Raw genomic sequence first — 18,822 nt, forward strand, 5'->3', positions numbered from 1 at the left:
TGTGCTGGTTGATTTGGATAACTTCTGCATTTTATAAGCTAAGACATATTTTCAGAAGGGCTGTGAAAATATGTACACCATTATGTCATGAATATATTCCAACTTTATGAAATAATGATTTTAAGTCATACAAATATAAAATCATACCATAAGCGAAAGTGATAATGGATAATTCACTTTAATGCTATAAAACCACATTATTATTATTATTATTTTAAATTAAGTAACTTTGAAAAACACCAAAGATTTCACTAAAAAATTTCCTTAAAAAGAGAGTAACATAAATGTGAAATGCCCTTGTCAACCTTTGCTAAAATCCCTTATGCTCTTCCCCTCTCCCTAAAATAACAATAATAATAATCTTTAACTTCTAATAGGAATAGTTATACTCTTAACAATTCAAAGATTCTCTCTTCTTCAAGTCTCAAAAATCTAGCATAATATAGGTTTTTAGGGGGATGTTAAAGGCAATAGGGTTTTTCGAAGAAAAGTTGGGGACTTTCTCTTAGAGGTAGGTTGAATACAAGCTTAAGAAGCTAATAGATTAAAAAAAAATTTGTTTTATCTTAGAGGTTGAATTCAAATGGGTTTTGGGAATAAATCAAGGTTTTTTTTTTTTTTTTTCTTTTCTTTCTAAATTTGTTTAAGATGAGGGTGTTTGATTATTTCTAAAAGTCTCTTGCCAAGCTGAAGACAAGGGAAATGCAAGAGGTATCTTTAAAAAAAAATGGTCAAAAACATTGATTTCAAATGGGTTCTGGAACATTGAGCCAGAGTACTTTTCATAGAACTCCAAGCCTCTATAGCTGAATCAGACCTCCTGAAGGAGTTCTCATGCTTAATTCTGATGGTTCTATGAACATTGATTTCTGCTACAGAGAAGGCAACTATACTGCAGATTTCTTCCATTAACTCTACAGGTAGAGTGGACTTAATTTTTTATGTATTTCCTAGTGCGCGTCCGAGATGACTCAATATCTGGCATATATTCTGTAGGGGGTCTGTCTAAGTCTAGAAAAAAAAATGTTAAAAATATTAATAGAGCAAAAATTGGGAATCTATATCATCAAATGCAATACTATAATCTAAAACATAATTTACAATTGTAGTAACATTCAAAATTTGACATCAAATGAATCTCTCCAAACGAAACTGTTTTGTTGATGTAAAGAGGTTAAGTGGGACTCGGAGTTTTCCTTGTTTGCCAAAGTTCCAACAATAGAATTCGCCGATCTTCTAGTGTTAGTTCTCAATTGGGACCCCAACAACTCAAATACATAACTTTCCTGAGAGACTCTTCCGATTGATTAATCTTCTTCTCGTTCTTCTTTGCTATCATAGAATAAGTAGGAGGAGGTGAGAGTCTCCTTGCTTCATAATAGGATCTGAGATTGTTCTTGGCATGTTGTTTCAACGATCGAAGAGTGTAATTCCATCTACACAATCCTCCTTGATCCTTCAATGCTTCCACGACTCCCACGCTTGCTGCCACAATCCAAGCTCTGCTGGTCGAACTCATCTTTCTTCTTCTGTCTGCTTGTTTTGATTAATATTTGATTAGAAAAATAAGAAATAGATTTCTTCTTTGTTTCGAATTTGGATGAAGAAATTGAGATGGAGGATGAGATCTTATATAGAGTGATGAAGTAAAACAGGAAGAAATCATATAAAAATCAGGAAGCGGTTTCGCTAGTTGTTTGGTAAAGCAGCAACAGTTTTCGAATCAGACAAAAAGATGCAAATCGACATGAAGGCTTGAAATGATTTATATGTGAAATGACCATATTGCTCCTCAACTCCGATAACATTGTATCTCAGCACTCAATCATTAAGGGGCAATAGCAGTCCATGTAGGTAGTGGTATAAAGAAAGTGGCCATTGGTTTGGTGCTCATGGTTTACACGAAAAAAATCTCATACTCTATCATATCCTAAATCTGCAAGAGGGAAATTATTAAAAATGAAAGAAAATAATTCTAATGCATGGACCTAGAAACCTGAAATACCCTCAAGTCCAAGATCACTTTTGATTGGATCCCAACCAAATGGGAATTCTTAAACATAACTAAATATCTCTCCCTTCACCCCTATTTATGAAAAAAAAAAAAAAAAAACATCCTCCTCTTCATAGAATACAAGTTCAAAATATAATGTCATGTTCAAAACACTCACCAAAAGGCTTATCACCAAAGAATTTCTCAATAAACTCTTCCAAAACTTAAAAATAGTGGTTTGATGGTGTTGAAACAAATGAGGTTAGATATATGCTCGAATAAATTAATCTAATACTGATACACTAATTAACACCATAACCACAGTCAAATCTCATAGCAAATGAGTATCTCCTCTTTAAATCTAATTAAATACAAATTTTTTTTATCAGTTTTTAAGTTTGTCCCAGCCATTATTGATTTTTGTTGGGTAAGAGAAGCGAGAAATACAACCTCAAACCTCCATTGCAATATGTTATCCGTGCTATAGGATCAAGCCCCTTACGAACCCAATCTTTCATCTAAGGTTTTGCTTCATTTACTAAATAGAAGAAAAATGTTTAGTCAAATCTAAACAGGACCCATTAGAAATTTCTCAAAAAAAAAAAAGGATTGTGAGGTAGAAATCAATGAGAGAGAAACTTTAAAACTTGGAAATAATCTCATTTTTTTTTTTTAAAATTTTAATTTCTAATCGTAGGTTTGAGTAGAAACTCAAAAAGACGAAACATAGACAAATAATTCCTCAAAAAGAAGAAAACTTATGTATAACAAAGCAAAAAATTGCAGAAGGAGAAACTAGGCAAATACCTACACAGGACAGAGAGAGGGTAAGAAGACGACTAGGGATTCATATAGGTGTTCTAGATTTTTTAATTATAATTTAAGTATTTTAATTAAAAGAGGGTATTTTGGGTACTTCATTAACAAAAGTTAGACGGAAGTTACATAAAGTCTCTAGTAGAAAAACGTTTCTAAAAGAGAGTCTTTAAACTCCATGTTTTATAACAACAGGCATGTTGTATTTTAATAAAAAGTTATTTTAAGAGTAATTTTCACATATGTATTTAAGAAATGCAGCGAAATTTATGTTCTACATTACAGGCTTAATCTCAGTAAATCGTTAAAACCACTAGCTTCAATACCAATGGGCTACTTTCGTGATAACAGTTTTTTCACGGAGAGCTCATTCCCCTCTACATTCTAAACTTTCACATGAAGTTTTATAAGAAGATAAGGTGCAAAATGGTCAATTATCAATAAGTCTGCCCTTGTTGTCGATTCCAATCGTGGTCGTTGTAAGAGAAGAAAAGCAAACTCTTTCAACCAGTTTTCTACTCTATTGTATTTTTATTTTTATATGGAGTATGGACACTAAAAAACATGTCCTGTTTTCAGGGGCAGAGCTAGTAAGGAGCTGGTGGGAGCAATTGCTTTACAGAACTTTGAGACACCCCTATATTTTCAACTAATTACATGTCCCATTTGTCCCCACTCCCTCATCTCTCTCGCCATTTTCCCCCACACCCTCACCTCCTTCCAATTTTTGCTCTCATCGAACTTTGAGACACCCCTATATTTTCAACTAATTACATGTCCTATTTGTCCCCATTCCCTCACCTCCCTCCAATTTTTGACCCGATAAAACTTTGAGACAACTCTATATTTTCAATTAATTACATGCCCCATTTGTCCCCACTCCCTCACCTCTTCAATTTTTTGTTGATGACAATGCCTCTTGACTGGGACTTCCTAAATATTAATTGAAAATGACCTAAATATCATTTTCTTTAACTTCTAATTAAAAATCTCTTAATTTCTCTTTAAAACCAATCAACTTCAGTATACAACTAGCTATAGTTTGCCCTTACTAAAGGAAAATCCTAGTTCCTCCCCTGACTGCTTTACACTCTTTGATCGCTACAATAAAATGCCAAGAATAATCTCAAATCCTATTATGAGGTAAGGAGACTCTCACCTCCTCCTTATTCTGTGGTAGCAAAGAAGGGCGAGAAAAAACTTAATCAATCGGAAGAGTCGCTCAAGAAAGTTATGTATTTGAGTTGTTGGGATCGAGGAGAGCCAACACTGGAAGACAGTTTATTTTGGATTTTGGTTTGGAGAGATCATTAGATGTCAAATTTTGAATGTTCCTAAAATTGTAAATTACAATTGAAGGGGATTTTTAGGGGCTGATGCGATATACTCTCAAAATAATTTAATTACTTTGATTTTCATTTGCAAGTGAGTCAATGGTTAGTAATTAGTAGATGAAGGGGATTTTCAACACAAATCATAATACCAACTCTAAGAAAGTTTAATCAACTTGGCAAGTTAACACTTTATTTAAGTGGATTTAATTACTTGGAGCAATGCAATTCTCAATGTTCACTAAAGGCGCTACAAATAAATGTTTAAATAAAGATAACAATGTTGCCAACCAAGTTCTCCCCATATAAAAAATACAACCATGGAGTGGTGAGAGGTATACATAAAAAAAAAAACTATATAACCACATCATATATATTTTTTCTAGAACACAATACCAATAAAATGAAAAATGGTGTTTGGTTGTGAAACTTTTCTTTTTCAATTTAATTTTCAATTAAGGTGAGATAAGTTCTTCCAATCCCACAATGGATTGGTTAGACACAAAAATTAATGTTGGAGTGACCTCAGTGGGGGATGCACGAGGGAAATTTTGATGTGGTGGCGTGTGCATGCCTGTAAATGCATTTTCTCCTAGATATTAGTAAGAGGCATCCTCCACGTCAAGGTGTCCCCCGTGTGTCCCACGCTGAGATCGCTTCAGTACACTTACAAAAATGAAATGAGAGGTTATTGATGTGAAAAATAAGACAACAAAGATTTATGTAGTTTGATAGTGTGCCTACATCCACAAATCATAAAAGTTATAATCACTATTCTCTTAGGTTTTATAATCATACATATCTTTATTTATAAATTTAGGAGTTGTTAAAACGTGTTGTTGAGATCGCCCCCCCCCCCCCCCTCTCTTGAAAAGATATAAAGCTTTCTTTTCAAACCCCTAAAAAAAATTACACCCCTTATGGGGGCGTTGTCCCCTGCACCCCAGCAACTCTGTTTAGCCCAGCAAAATGCAAGACAGATATCTCATGTAGAACAATGATCATAACAACTGTTTCCTTTTACAAAAAAAATTTAAATATATTTTTCTTATGTATGTGTATATACTTACTTTGAAGTGTTATACATAATGTAATTAATTACTCAAAATAAGGGTTGGCCATATATGTAAGTGCAGCCGCAAAATTTATGTCCTACACTCAGCCCAAATCTCGGCAAATTTTGAAAACCACTAGCTTCACAATGCCCATGGATTACTTTCTTGATAACACTTCTTATATGGACAGCTCATGCCTCTCTACGCTCTAAACTTTCACATAAAGTTTTATAAGAAGATGAGGTGCAAAATGGTCAATTCATCTATCATTCAGCCCTTCTCGTCGATTTCAATCGTAGTCGTTGTAAGAGAAGTAAAGCAATCTCTTTCAGCTAGTTTTCTACTAAATTCATTTTTATTTGGAGTATGGACACCCAAAAACATGTGTTCCTGTGCAAAACCACTAGCGAAACCGCCTCCTGGTTTTTAAATGTTTTCTTCCTGTTTACTTCATCACTCTATAATATCTCTATATAAGATCTCCTCCTCCATCTCAATTTCTTCATCCAAATTTGAAACAAAGAAGAAATCTATTTCTCATTTTTCTAACCAAAAATCAAAAAGATGAGTTCGACAAGAAGAGCTTGGATTGTGGCAGCAAGCATTGGAGTCGTAGAAGCATTAAAGGATCAAGGAGGGTTGTGTAGATGGAATTACACTCTTCGATCACTACAACAACATGCCAAGAACAATCTCAGATCCTATTATGAGGCAAGGAGACTATCAATCGGAAGAGTCTCTCAGGAAAGTTATGTATTTGAGTTGTTGGGGTCCCAATTGAGAGGAGAGCTAACACTGGAAGACAGTTTATTTTGGATTTTGGTTTGGAGTTGGAGAGATCATTAGATGTCAAATTTTAAATGTTCCTAAAACTGTAAATTACGATTAAGATTATTTCGTATTGCATTTGATGCTACAGAATATTCCCAATTTTTGGTTCTATGATTTTAACAATGTTTTATATGCACAAATGTTGATTCAACCGGAAATTTCTCAAATTAGTCAGAGTCAGACCGTGGGTTCGACCTTGGTTCAATTTGGCTGGACCGATATAAAAAAGTTTTAAAATATATGTACTTTTATCCTAATAAATCATCATTTATTTTAATTAAGTATAATAAAAAAAAAAAAACCAATTGTTCACTAATTGAATGGATTTTTTAACAAGGAAAATCTAGTTGGACCACCGTTGGTTCCAAAACAATGTTTTAAAAATTGGATTGAACCGGTGATTCAATGGGATTTTATACTAAAGTCAGTTCTATTAATGAATCATCTGTTGATAGATATTATTTAACAAGGAATTAAATATTTGATCCAACCAATTTGATAGATATTTCATCCGATCATCCATCTGTGTTGGTTGTTTATAACAGTTGACGATGTGGTGTGTAGATTATTGATTCAGAGGTGTTAAAATGTTTTGTGTTGGTCGATTTGGATAACTTCTGCATTTTATAAGCTAACATATGTTTTCAGAGGGCTTTGAAAATCTGTACACCATTATATCATGAATATATTCCAACTTTATGAAATAATGATTTTAAGTCATACAAATATAAAATCATACCATAAGCGAAAGTAATAATATATAATTCAGTTTAATGCTATAAAACCGCAATTTTTTTTTTTTTTTTTTTATGTTGAGTAACTTTGAAGAACACCTAAGGTTTCACAAAAAATGTCCTTAATAAGAGAGTAACATAAACGTGTGCCTTTGTCAACCTCTGCTAAAATCCCTTATGCACTCCCCCGTGTGCCTTAGAGGTTGAATTAAAATGGGTTTTGGGAATAAATCAAGGTCTTTTTTTTTTTTTTTCTTCTTTTCTTTTTAAATTTTTTTTAAGATGAGGGTGCTTGATCATTCTAAAAGTCTCTTGCAAAACTGAAGTCAATGGAAATGCAAGAGGTATCTCCAAAAAAAAAAAAAAAAATGGTCAAAAACATTGATTTCAATTTGGTTCTGGAACATTGAGACAATACTTTCATAGATCTCCAAGCCTCTATAGCTGAATCAGACCTCTTGAAGGGGTTCTCATGCTTAATTCAGATGGTTCTATGGGTGGGAATGGAGGAGGAGAAGGAGCAATCATAAGAGACCATTAAGGGTACCCTCTATGCAGAATGGCTACATGTATGGAAGCGAAGTCAGTTATGCAGCTCAGAGCGCTGGAGAAAGGTTGCCATAACAGCTAACATAAAAATGATTTGAATTAGAATCGACTCTAAGTTTTCAATATATTAAAGGAAATTGTGAAACTCCTTGGAAGAGATGAACATTGATTTCTGCTACCGAGAAGGCAACTATTTGGCATGGCCGAGACGAGACGCAAAACTGAGTTTTAAAACCATGATGCCAATGGGCATATGCCTAAGAAAGATTGTAAGCTCTGTGGCCTTTTTATGGTAGGGGGTCTGTCTAACCCCTGATTAACTTTATAAAAAAAAAAAGAGAAAAAAAAAATTTAAAATATTAATGGAGCAAAAAATTGGGAATCTGTATCATCAAATGCAATACTATAATCTAAGTCATAATTTACAGTTGTGGTAACATTCAAAATTTGACATCAAATGAATCTCTCCAAACCAAACTGTTTTGTTGATGTAAAGAGATTAAGTGGGACTTGGAGCTTTCCTTGTTTGCCAAAGATCCAACAACAGAATTCGCCGATCTTCTAGAGTTAGTTCTCAATTGGGACCCCAACAACTCAAATACATAACTTTCCTGAGAGATTCTTCCGATTGATTAATCTTCTTCTCGTTCTTCTTTGCTACCATAGAATAAGAAGAAGGAGGAGGTGAGAGTCTCCTTGCTTCATAATAGGATCTGAGATTGTTCTTGGCATGTTGTTTTAACGATCGAAGACTGTAATTCCATCTACACAATCCTCCTTGATCCTTCAATGCTTCCACGACTCCAACGCTTGCTGCCACAATCCAAGCTCTGCTGGTCGAACTCATCTTTCTTGTGTCTAATTGTTTTGATTAATATTTGATGAGAAAAATAAGAAAAAGATTTCTTCTTTGTTTCGAATTTGGATGAAGAAATTGAGATGAAGGAAGAGATCTTATATAGAGTGATGAAGTAAAACAGGAAGAAATCATATAAAAACCAGGAGCCGGTTTCGCTACTTGTTTGGTAAAGCAGCAACAGCTTTCGAATCAGACAAAAAGATGGAAATCGACAAGAAATGAATTATATGTGAAATGACCATTTTGCTCCTCAACTCTAATAACATTGTGCCTCAGCACTTCAATCATTAAGGGGCAATAGCAGTCCATGTAGGTAGTGGTATAAAGAAAGTGGCCATTGGTTTGGTGCTCATGGTTTAACCTGTAAAATATCATGCTTTATCGCATCCTAAACTTACAATTGGGAGATTATTAAAAATGGAAAAAAGTAATTGTAATGTATGGACTTAAATGCGATCTCAATTAAAATTTTCAAATATTTTCCTATTACTTTAAACATAATTAAATATCTCTCTCTTCACCCCTTCGAGAAAAAAAAATCATCCTCCTCTTCATAAATGACAGTTCAAAAGATAACACCATGTTCAAAACACTCTCTTAAAGGCTTATGGCTAGAGAATTTCTCAATAAACTCTTCAAAAACCTAAAAATAGTGTTTTGATGGTGTTGAAAGAAATGAGATCAAATGCATGCCCGAACAAACTAATCCAATATTGTTACACTAATTAACACCCTAACCACAGTCAAATCTCATAGCAAATGGGTCTCTCCTGAAATCTCCCCTTTAAATTCAACTAAATATAATTTTTTTACCAGTTTTTAAGTTTATCGCAGTCATTATTGATTTTTGGTGGGTAAGAGAAACAAGAAATACAACCTCAAACCGGCATTACAATATGTTATCCGTGCTATAAGATCAAGCCCCTTATGAATCCATTCTTTCATCTAAGGTTTTGCTTCATTTACTAAATAAAAGAACAATATTTAATCAAATTTAAGCAAGACCCATTAGAAATTTCTCAATAAAAAAAAAAAAAAAAAGAGGATTGTGAGATAGATATCAGTGATAAAGAAACTTTAAAACTTGGAAAGAATCTCATTTTTTTTTTAATTTTAATTTCTAATCATAGTTTTGAGTAGAAACTCAAAAAGACGAAACATAGACAAATAGTTCCTCAAAATCTCATACTCATTTTAGAAAGAAAAAATGATGAAAATTTATGAAATTCAAAAAGAAAACTTAATGTATTACAGAGCAAAAAATTGCATAAGGAGAAACTTGGCAAATACCTGCACAGGACAAAGAGAGGTTAAGAAGAAGACTAGGGATTCATTTAGGTGTTTTAATTTAAAAAGGGTATTTTTGGTACTTTATTAACAAAAGTCAGCTGGAAGTTACATAAAATCTCTAGTAGAAAAATGTTTCTATAAGAATCTTTAAAAGGCCATATTTTATAACAAGAGACCTGTCATATTTCAATAAAAGTGATTTTAAGACTAATTTTCCCATATCTAAATAAGTGCCGCAACGAAATTTATGTCCATTACAGGCCAAAACTCGGCAAATCATGAAAACCACTAACTTCAATACCAATGGGCTACATTCGTGATAACAATTTTTTCATGGAGAGCTTATACTCCTCACGCTCTACACTTTTACATAAAGTTTTATAAGAAGATAAAGTGCAAAATGGTCAATTCATCAATAATTCAGCCCTTCTTATCGATTCAATCGTGGTTGTTGTAAGGAAGAAAAGCAATCTCTTTCAACTCGTTTTCTACTCTATTGTAATTTTATTTTTATATGAAGTGTGGACACCCGAAAACATGTGCTGCTTTACACTCTTCGATCACTACAACAACATGCCAAGAACAATCTCATATCCTATTAAGAGGCAAGGAGACTCTCACCTCCTTCTTCTTATTCTATGGTACCAAAGAAGAGCTAGAAGAATATTAATCAATCGGAAGAGTCGCTCAGGAAAGTTATGTATTTGAGTTGTTGGGGTCCCAATTGAGAGGAGAGCCAATACTAGAAGACAATTTATTTTTGATTTTGGTTTGGAGAGATCATTAGATGTCAAATTTTGAATGTTCCTAAAACTGTAAATTACAATTGAGATTATTTAATTAGTATAGCATTTGATGCTACAGAAAATTCCCAATTTTTGGTTCTATGATTTTAAATGCAGAAATGTTGATTCAACCAAAAATTTCTCAAATTTGTCAGATCGTGGGTCGGAGGATCTCAGTTCAATTTGGCTGGACCCATATATTTTTACTAAAAAACGTTTTAAAATATATTTTTACTTTTTTCACGTAAAATGTTATTTTCAGTAGAAAAAAAATATGAAAATTATTATTTTTATCATTTTGATAAATTAAAATATTTACCAATGCGGTAAATTACCATTTTGGTAAATAATATTTATAGTGCTCCATTTTAATAAATCATTGATATGTTATGCATGTTTTGTTAAATTTACCTTTTAAACTTCTCCTTCAATGTTTTAGGGGGGGGGGGGGGGGGGGGGGGATTGCCCCCACTCCCACTATAAATCCACCATGAGCACTTGATTTTACCACATGATAAAAGAAAAAAAAAAATTTGAAAGACCATAAATTGTGGATGAGTTTAATGTTTGATTTGTTGCTTCAATATAATACCACCGTTATATAAACATTATACTATCAACTAGTGGCACACTAGATACTTGGCCAATTTAATTCTTTATTATTTTTATTTTTGGAGGGTGGGTAGGTGAGTAAGTAGATGCGAGGACAAACAACAAAACTTCCATTTCAAAGGATGATACTAGAATCAAACATTTTTGGGGACTGATGCGATATACTCTAAAAATAATTTAATTACTTCGATTTTCATATGCAAGTGAGTCCATGGTTAGTAATTAGTAGATGAAGGGGATTTTCAACACAAGTCACGATACCAACTCTTAGAAAGTTTAATCAACTTGGCAAGTTAACACTTTATTTAAGTGGATTTAATTACTTGGAGCAATGCAATTCTCAATGTTCACTAAAGACGCTACAAATAAATGTTTAAATAAAAATAACAATATTGCCAACGAAGGTCTCCCCATATAAAAAATACAACCATGGAGTGGTGAGAGGTAAAAAAAAAATTATATAACCACAACATATATATTTTTTCTAGAACAAAATAACCAATAAAATGAAAAATGGCGTTTGGTTGTGAAACTTTTCTTATTCAATTTAATTTTCAATTAAGGTGAGAGCATTTCTTTCAATTCCACAATGGATTGGTTACACACAAAAATTAATGTTGGAGTGACCTTAGTGAGAGATGCACGGGGGAAATCTTGACGCGGTAATGTGTGCATGCCTGTAAATGCATTTTCTCCAAGATATTAATAAGACAAATCCCCGATGTCAAGGTGTCCCCCTGTGTGCCCCACGCTGAGGTCACTCAAGTGCATTTACAAAAATGAAATGAGAGGTTATTAATGTGAAAAACAAAACAACAAAGATTTACGTGGTTTAATAAAACCCCTCCTAAAAAGATAGAAAATCTATAAGAAAATATTACACAATCTTTCTTTTCAAACCCCTAAAAAAATTATATTCCTGATGGGGGCGTTGCCCCTTACACCCCTGCAACTCTGCTTAGTGCAGCAAAATGCAACACATCTCATATACAACAATGATCATAACAACCATTTCCTTTTTCAAAACATTTTAAATATATTTTTCTTATGTATGTGTATATACTTAGTTTGTTGTGTTATACATAATGTAATTAATTACTTAGAATAAGGGTTGGCCATATATATTAAGTGCTGCAGCAAAATTTATGTCCTACACTAAGCCCAAATCTCGGCAAATTTTGAAAACCACTAGCTTCACAATACCAAAGGGCTACTTTCTTGATAACACTTCTTATATGAACAGCTCTACGCTCTAAACTTTCACATAAAGTTTTATAAGAAGATGAAGTGCAAAATGGTCAATTCATCTATCATTCAGCCCTGCTTGTCGATTTCAATCGTGGGCGTTGCAAAAGAAGAAAAGCAATCTCTTACAGCTTGTTTTCTACATTTTCATTTTTTTTATGGAGTATGGACACCCGAAAACATGTGCTGCTTTGCAAAACCACTAGCGAAACCGCCTCCTGCTTTTTATATGTTTTCTTCCTGTTTACTTCATCACTCTATAATATATCTACATAAGATCTCCTCCTCCATCTCAATTTCTTCATCCAAATTTGAAACAAAGAAGAAATCTATTTCTCATTTTTCTAACCAAAAATCAAAAAGATGAGTTCGACAAGAAGAGCTTGGATTGTAGCAGCAAGCGCTGGAGTCGTAGAAGCAGTAAAGGATCAAGGAGGGTTGTGTAGATGGAATTACACTCTTCGATCACTACAACAACATGCCAAGAACAATCTCAGATCCTATTATGAGGCAAGGAAACTGTCACTTCCTCCTTCTTCTTATTCTATGATACCAAAGAAGAGCGACAAGAAGATTAATCAATCGGAAGAGTCGCTCAGGAAAGTTATGTATTTGAGTTGTTGGGGTCCCAATTGAGAGGAGAGCTAACACAGGGGGACAGTTTATTTTGGATTTTGGTTTGGAGAGATCGTTAGATGTCAAATTTTAAATGTTCCTAAAACTGTAAATTACGATTGAGATTATTTAGTATTGGATTTGATGCTACAGAGATTCCCAAATTTTGGTTCTATGATTTTAACATGTTTTAAAAGCACAAATGTTGACAAATGTTGATTCAACTGGAAATTTCTCAAATTAGTCAGAGTCTGACCGTGGGTTCGACCTCGGTTCAATTTGGCTGGACCGATATTAAAAAGTTTTAAAATATATATACTTTTATCCTAATTAATCATCATTTATTTTAATTAAGTATAATTAAAAATTAAAAAAAACAATTGTTCACTAACAAGGAAAATCTAGTTGGCCCACTGTTGGTTCCAAAACAGTGTTTTAAAAATTGGATTATAATAAATTCAGTTCCTATTAAGGAATCATCTGTTGATAGATATTATTTAACAAGGAATTGAATATCGATCCAACCAATTTGATAGATATCTGATCCGATCATCGATCTGTTTGGTTGTTTATAGCAGTTAACAATGTCGTGTGTAGCGTATTGATTCAGAGGTGTTAAAATGTCATATGTTGATCAATTTGGATAACTTCTGCATTTTATAAGTTAAGACATGTTTTCAGAAGGGCTTTGAAAATATGTACACCATTATATCATGAATATATTCCAACTTTATGAACTAATGATTTTAAGTCATACAAACTATAAAATCATACTATAAGTGAAAGTAATAATGCTATAAAACCGAATTATTATTTTTTTAAAGTTAAGTAACTTTGAAGAACACCTAAGGTTTCACTAAAAAATGCACTTAATAAAAGAGTAACATGATAACTACTCCCTTTTTCTCCATCTTCATTTTTCATTGTTATTTTAAATCTATTTTTGAGGTATATGTATATTACTCTATTAAAAAAAAAAGGGTCAGGATTCACATACACATAAAGTTACTCATAAAACTACAATGTGGTTTGTCCTATATGGGTAAAAAGGTTCGGAATGAGCTGATTTTATTTTGTGAGGATGATCTGTATGGTGAGGAGATCATCCTCATCAAAAATCAGCTCATTCTAAAATTTCTAGTCCTATGTTTACAAGTTGAAGATTTTGGGCAGTCCATTTTTTGTAAACCACTTTTGAAGGAGTTAAAAGTTTTGGAATAGGTTGCTTTTTTGCAATGATGATCCCCTCACCATAAAAATCATCATCACAAAAAATTAGAACATTTTAAATCTTTTTGCCTATATAAGACAAAACACGTTGTAGCATTATGAGTAACTTTATGTGTCAGCAGATCCTAACCAAGAAATCATCCTAAAAAATTCTAAACATTGTGCCAAACATGTTTCAAAACATGAGTTAAAAGTTTGAAATGGGCTAATTTTTTGTTAGGATGATCTCTATAATTAAAAGATCATTCTCACCAAAAATCAGTTCATTCTGAAATTTCTAACCCTAATTTACTAGTTGAAGAATCGTAGATCGTCTGATTTTGTAAATCACTTTTAATAGGGTTAGAAGTTTTATAACGAGCTGATTTTTTGTGAGGTTGATCTCCTCATCACAAAGATCAACCTCTCAAAAAATCAACCAATTCTAAAACTTCTAACAAATATTTTGAAAAATATTTAGCATAAAGTTTAGCTCTCTTTAGGGTCCTGTTCGGCACCCTACACTTTACCCTATGCTTTCCCTACATGTTTTGTCTTACATGGGTTAGAAGTTTTGGAATAAGCTGAACCATGGAGATCATCCTTACTAAAAATCAGCTTATTTCAAAACTTCTAACTCTATCAAAAATGATTTACAAAAAATGAACGATCCACGATTTTTCAACTTATAAACTTGGGATTAAAATTTTTAGAATAAATTGATTTTGGGTGAGGAGGATCTTCTAATCGTAGAGATCATCCTCACCAAAAATCAACTCATTCTAAAACTTCTAACTCATGTAAGACAAAACACATAAGATAAAGTATAGGGTAAAGCGTAGGGTGCCCACCATTTCCCATATATATATAAGCGCTCCAATGAAATTTATATCCCACATTACTGGCCAAATCTTGACTAATCGAGAAAACCACTAGCTTCAATAACAACGGGCTACTTTCTAATAGTTTTTTCTCACGAAGAGCTCACGTTTTAAACTTTCACATAAAGTTTTACGAGTAGATAGGGTGCAAAATAGTCAATTCATCAATAATTCAGCCTTTCTTGTCGATTTCAATTGTGGTCGTCGTAAGAGAAGAAAAGCAATCTCTTTCAACTCGTTTTCTACTCTATTGTATTTTATTTTTATATGGAGTACCCAAAAACATGTGCTGCTTTGCAAAACCACTAGCGAAACCGCCTCCTGGTTTTTAAATGATTTTTTCCTGTTTACTTCATCACTCTGTAATATCTCTATATAAGATCTCCTCCTACATCTCAATTTCTTCATCCAAATTTGAAACAAAGAAGAAATCTATTTCTCATTTTTCTAACCAAAAATCAAAAAGATGAGTTCGACAAGAAGAGCTTGGATTGTGGCAGCAAGCGTTGGTGTCGTAGAAGCATTAAAGGATCAAGGAGGGTTGTGTAGATGGAATTACAGTCTTCGATCGTTAAAACAACATGCCAAGAACAACCTCAGATCCTATTATGAAGCAAGGAGACTCTCACCTCCTCCTTCTTCTTATTCTATGGTATCAAAGCAGAGAGAGAAGAAGATTAATCAGTCGGAAGAATCTCTCAGGAAAGTTATGTATTTGAGTTGTTGGGGTCCCAATTGAGAGGAGATCTAACACTGGAAGACAGTTTATTTTGGATTTTGGTTTGGACTTGGAGAGATCATTAGATGTCAAATTTTAAATGTTCCTAAAACTGTAAATTACGATTAAGATTATTTAGTATTGCATTTGATGCTACAGAATATTCCCAATTTTTGGTTCTATGATTTTAACATTGTTTTAAATGTACAAATGTTGATTCAACCGGAAATTTCTCAAATTAGTCAGAGTCAGACCGTGGGTTCGACCTCGGTTCACTTTGGCTGGACCGATGTTAAAAAGTTTTAAAATATGTATAATTTTATCCTAATTAATCATCATTTATTTTAATTAAGTATAATTAAAAAAAGAAGTGTTCACTAACTGAATGGATTTTTTAACAAGCAAGATCTAGACCACCGTTGGTTCCAAAACAGTGTTTTAAAAATTGGATTGAACAGTTGGTTTAATGGGATTTTATGATAAATTCAGTTCTATTAATGAGTCATTTGTTTATTTAACAAGGAATTAAATATTGATCCAACCAATTTGATAGTTATTTGATCCAATCATCGCTCTGTTTGGTTGTTTATAACAGTAAACGATGTAGTGTGTACCTTATTGATTCAGAGGTGTTAAAATGTCATGTGTTGGTCGATTTGGATAACTTCTGCATTTTATAAGCTAAGACATGTTTTCTGAAGTAAAATATGTACACCATTATATCATGACTATATTCCAACTTTATGAAATAATGATTTTAAGTCATACCAATATAAAATCATACCATAAGTGAAAGTAATAATGTATAATTCACTTTAATGCTATATAACCGCATTATATATTTTTTTTAAAGTTAAGTAACTTTGAAGAACACCTAAGCTTTCACTAAAAAATGTCCTTAATAAGAGAGTAACATATATGTGAAATGCCCCTGTCAACCTTCGCCAAAATCCCTTATGCACTTCCCCTCTCCCTAAACTAATAATAATAATAATCTTTAACTTCTACTAGAAAAAGTTATACTCTCAACAATTCAAAGATTCTCTATTCTTCAAGTCTCAAAAATTGAGCATAATATAGGTTTTTAGGGGGATGTTAAAGGCAATAGGGTTTTTGGAAGAAAAGTTGGGGATTTTTTTCCTAGAGATTGGTTGAATACAAGCTTAAGAAGCTAATAGATTAAAACTTTTTTTTAATCTTAGAGGTTGAATTCCAATGGGTTTTGGGAATAAATCAAGGTTTTTTTTTTTTCCTGTTATTTTTAAAAATTTTAAGATGAGGGTGTTTGATCATTATAAAAGTCTCTTGCAAAACTGAAGTCTAGGGAAATGCAAGAGGCATCTCAACAAAAAAAAAAAAAAAAATGGTCAAAAACATTGATTTCAAATGGGTTCTGGAACATTGAAACAGAATAATTTCATAGAACTCCAAGCCTCTATAGCTGAATCAGACCTCCTGAAGGGGTTCTCATGCTTAATTCAGATGGTTCTATGAGTGGGAATAGAGGAGGAGAAGGAGCAATCATAAGAGACCATGAAGGGTACCCCCTATGCAGAATGGCTACATGTATGGAAGTGAAGTCAGTTATGCAGCATGAGCTCGGAGTGCTGGAGAAAGGTCTTGGAGTTGCCATAACAGCTAACATAAAAAAGATTTGAATTAGAATCGACTCTAAGTTGTCCAATGCATTAAAGGAAATTGTGAAACTCCTTGGAAGAGACGAACATTGATTTCTGTTATAGAGAAAGCAACTAAGCTGCAGATTTCTTTCGTTCACTAGTTAGGTAGAGTGGACTTAATTTTTGATGTGTTTCCTAGTGAGCGTCCGTGATGACTCAATATCTGTCGTAAACCATGATGCCAATGGGCATGCCTATGAAAGATTGTAAGTTGTTTGGCCAAAGTTCAAAAAAAGAAAAAAAAGAAAAAATTGTTAAAATATTAATAGAGCAAAAGTTGGGAATCTGTATCATCTAATGTAATACTATAATCTAAATCATAATTTACAGTTGTGGTAACATTCAAAATTTGACATCAAATGAATCTCTTCAAACGAAACTGTTTTGTTGATGTAAAGAGGCTAAGTGGGACTTGGAGCTTTCCTTGTTTGCCAAAGTTCCAACAACAGAATTCGCCGATCTTCTAGTGTTAGTTCTCAATTGGGACCCCAACAACTCAAATACATTACTTTCCTGAGAGACTCTTCCGATTGATTAATCTTCTTCTCGTTCTTCTTTGCTACCAGAGAATAAGAAGAAGGAGGAGGTGAGAGTCTCTTTGCTTCATAATAGGATCTGAGATTGTTCTTGGCATGTTGTTTTAACGATCGAAGAGTGTAATTCCATCTACACAATCCTCCTTGATCCTTCAATGCTTCCACTACTCCAACGCTTGCTGCCACAATCCAAGCTCTGCTTGTCGAACTCATCTTTCTTCTGTCTGCTTGTTTTGATTAATATTTGATTAGAAAAATAAGAAAAAGATTTCTTCTATGTTTCGAATTTGGATGAAGAAATCGTGATGGAGGAAGAGATCTTATATAGAGTGATGAAGTAAAACAGGAAGAAATCACATAAAAATCAGGAGCCGGTTTCGCTAGTTGTTTGGGAAAGCAGCAACAGCTTTCTAATCAGACAAAAAGATGGAAATCGACGCTTGAAATGAATAAATATGTGAAATGACCATTTTGCTCCTCAACTCTGATAACATTGTACCTTAGCGCTTCAATTATTAAGGGCGCAATAGCAGTCCATGTCGGTAGTGGTATAAAGAAAGTGGCCATTGGTTTTGTGCTCATGGTTTATTCGGTAAAATCTCATATTCTGTCACATCCTAAACCTGCAAATAGGAAATTATTAAAAATGATAGAAAATAATTACAATGTATGGACTTAGAAACATAAAACACTCTTGAGTTGACCACCACTTTTGACTCGATACCAACTAAATTGGACCTCAACTCAATCTTTCAAATATTTTCTCATGATTTTAAATATAATTGAATATCTCACTCTCCACCCCTATCAGAAAGAAAAAAAAAAAAAAAAAAAAATCATTCTCCTCTTCATAGAATGACAGTCTAAAAGATGACACCATATTCAAAACACTCTTCAAAAGGTTTATCATCAGAGAATTTTTCAATAAACTCTTCCTACACCTAAAAATAGCGATTTGATGGTGTTTTGAAAGAAATGGGGTCGGGCATATACTCGAACAAATTAATCCAATACTGATACATTAATCAACACCATAATCACAGTCAAATCTCATAGCAAATGGGTCTCTTTTAAGATCTCCTCT

The 18,822-nt window shown here is 33.2% G+C and overlaps 4 protein-coding genes across 4 annotated transcripts; 1 reads left to right on the forward strand and 3 right to left on the reverse strand.

Annotated features, from left to right (window-relative positions):
* Positions 1-1,039: 1,039 nt before the first annotated feature.
* Positions 1,040-1,711, reverse strand: LOC147411397 (uncharacterized). Its single transcript, XM_086448157.1, has one exon. The coding sequence runs from the start codon at positions 1,517-1,519 to the stop codon at positions 1,250-1,252; it is 270 nt and encodes an 89-aa protein (XP_086304283.1). The 5' UTR covers positions 1,520-1,711; the 3' UTR covers positions 1,040-1,249.
* A 5,963-nt stretch (positions 1,712-7,674) lies between these two features.
* LOC147411398 (uncharacterized) lies at positions 7,675-8,322 on the reverse strand. The gene has a single exon (XM_086448168.1). It carries the CDS (start codon positions 8,154-8,156, stop codon positions 7,884-7,886), a length of 273 nt encoding a protein of 90 aa, XP_086304294.1. The 5' UTR covers positions 8,157-8,322; the 3' UTR covers positions 7,675-7,883.
* Positions 8,323-15,182: 6,860 nt separating this feature from the next.
* LOC147411399 (uncharacterized) lies at positions 15,183-15,684 on the forward strand. Its single transcript, XM_086448178.1, has one exon. It carries the CDS (start codon positions 15,272-15,274, stop codon positions 15,542-15,544), a length of 273 nt encoding a protein of 90 aa, XP_086304304.1. The 5' UTR covers positions 15,183-15,271; the 3' UTR covers positions 15,545-15,684.
* Positions 15,685-17,490: 1,806 nt separating this feature from the next.
* Positions 17,491-18,089, reverse strand: LOC147411400 (uncharacterized). The gene has a single exon (XM_086448189.1). It carries the CDS (start codon positions 17,949-17,951, stop codon positions 17,679-17,681), a length of 273 nt encoding a protein of 90 aa, XP_086304315.1. The 5' UTR covers positions 17,952-18,089; the 3' UTR covers positions 17,491-17,678.
* Positions 18,090-18,822: the final 733 nt, after the last annotated feature.

The sequence above is a fragment of the Akebia trifoliata genome, chromosome 1 (assembly GCF_017979445.1).
Source record: "Akebia trifoliata isolate Shusen 1 chromosome 1, ASM1797944v1, whole genome shotgun sequence".
Lineage (NCBI taxonomy): Eukaryota > Viridiplantae > Streptophyta > Magnoliopsida > Ranunculales > Lardizabalaceae > Akebia > Akebia trifoliata.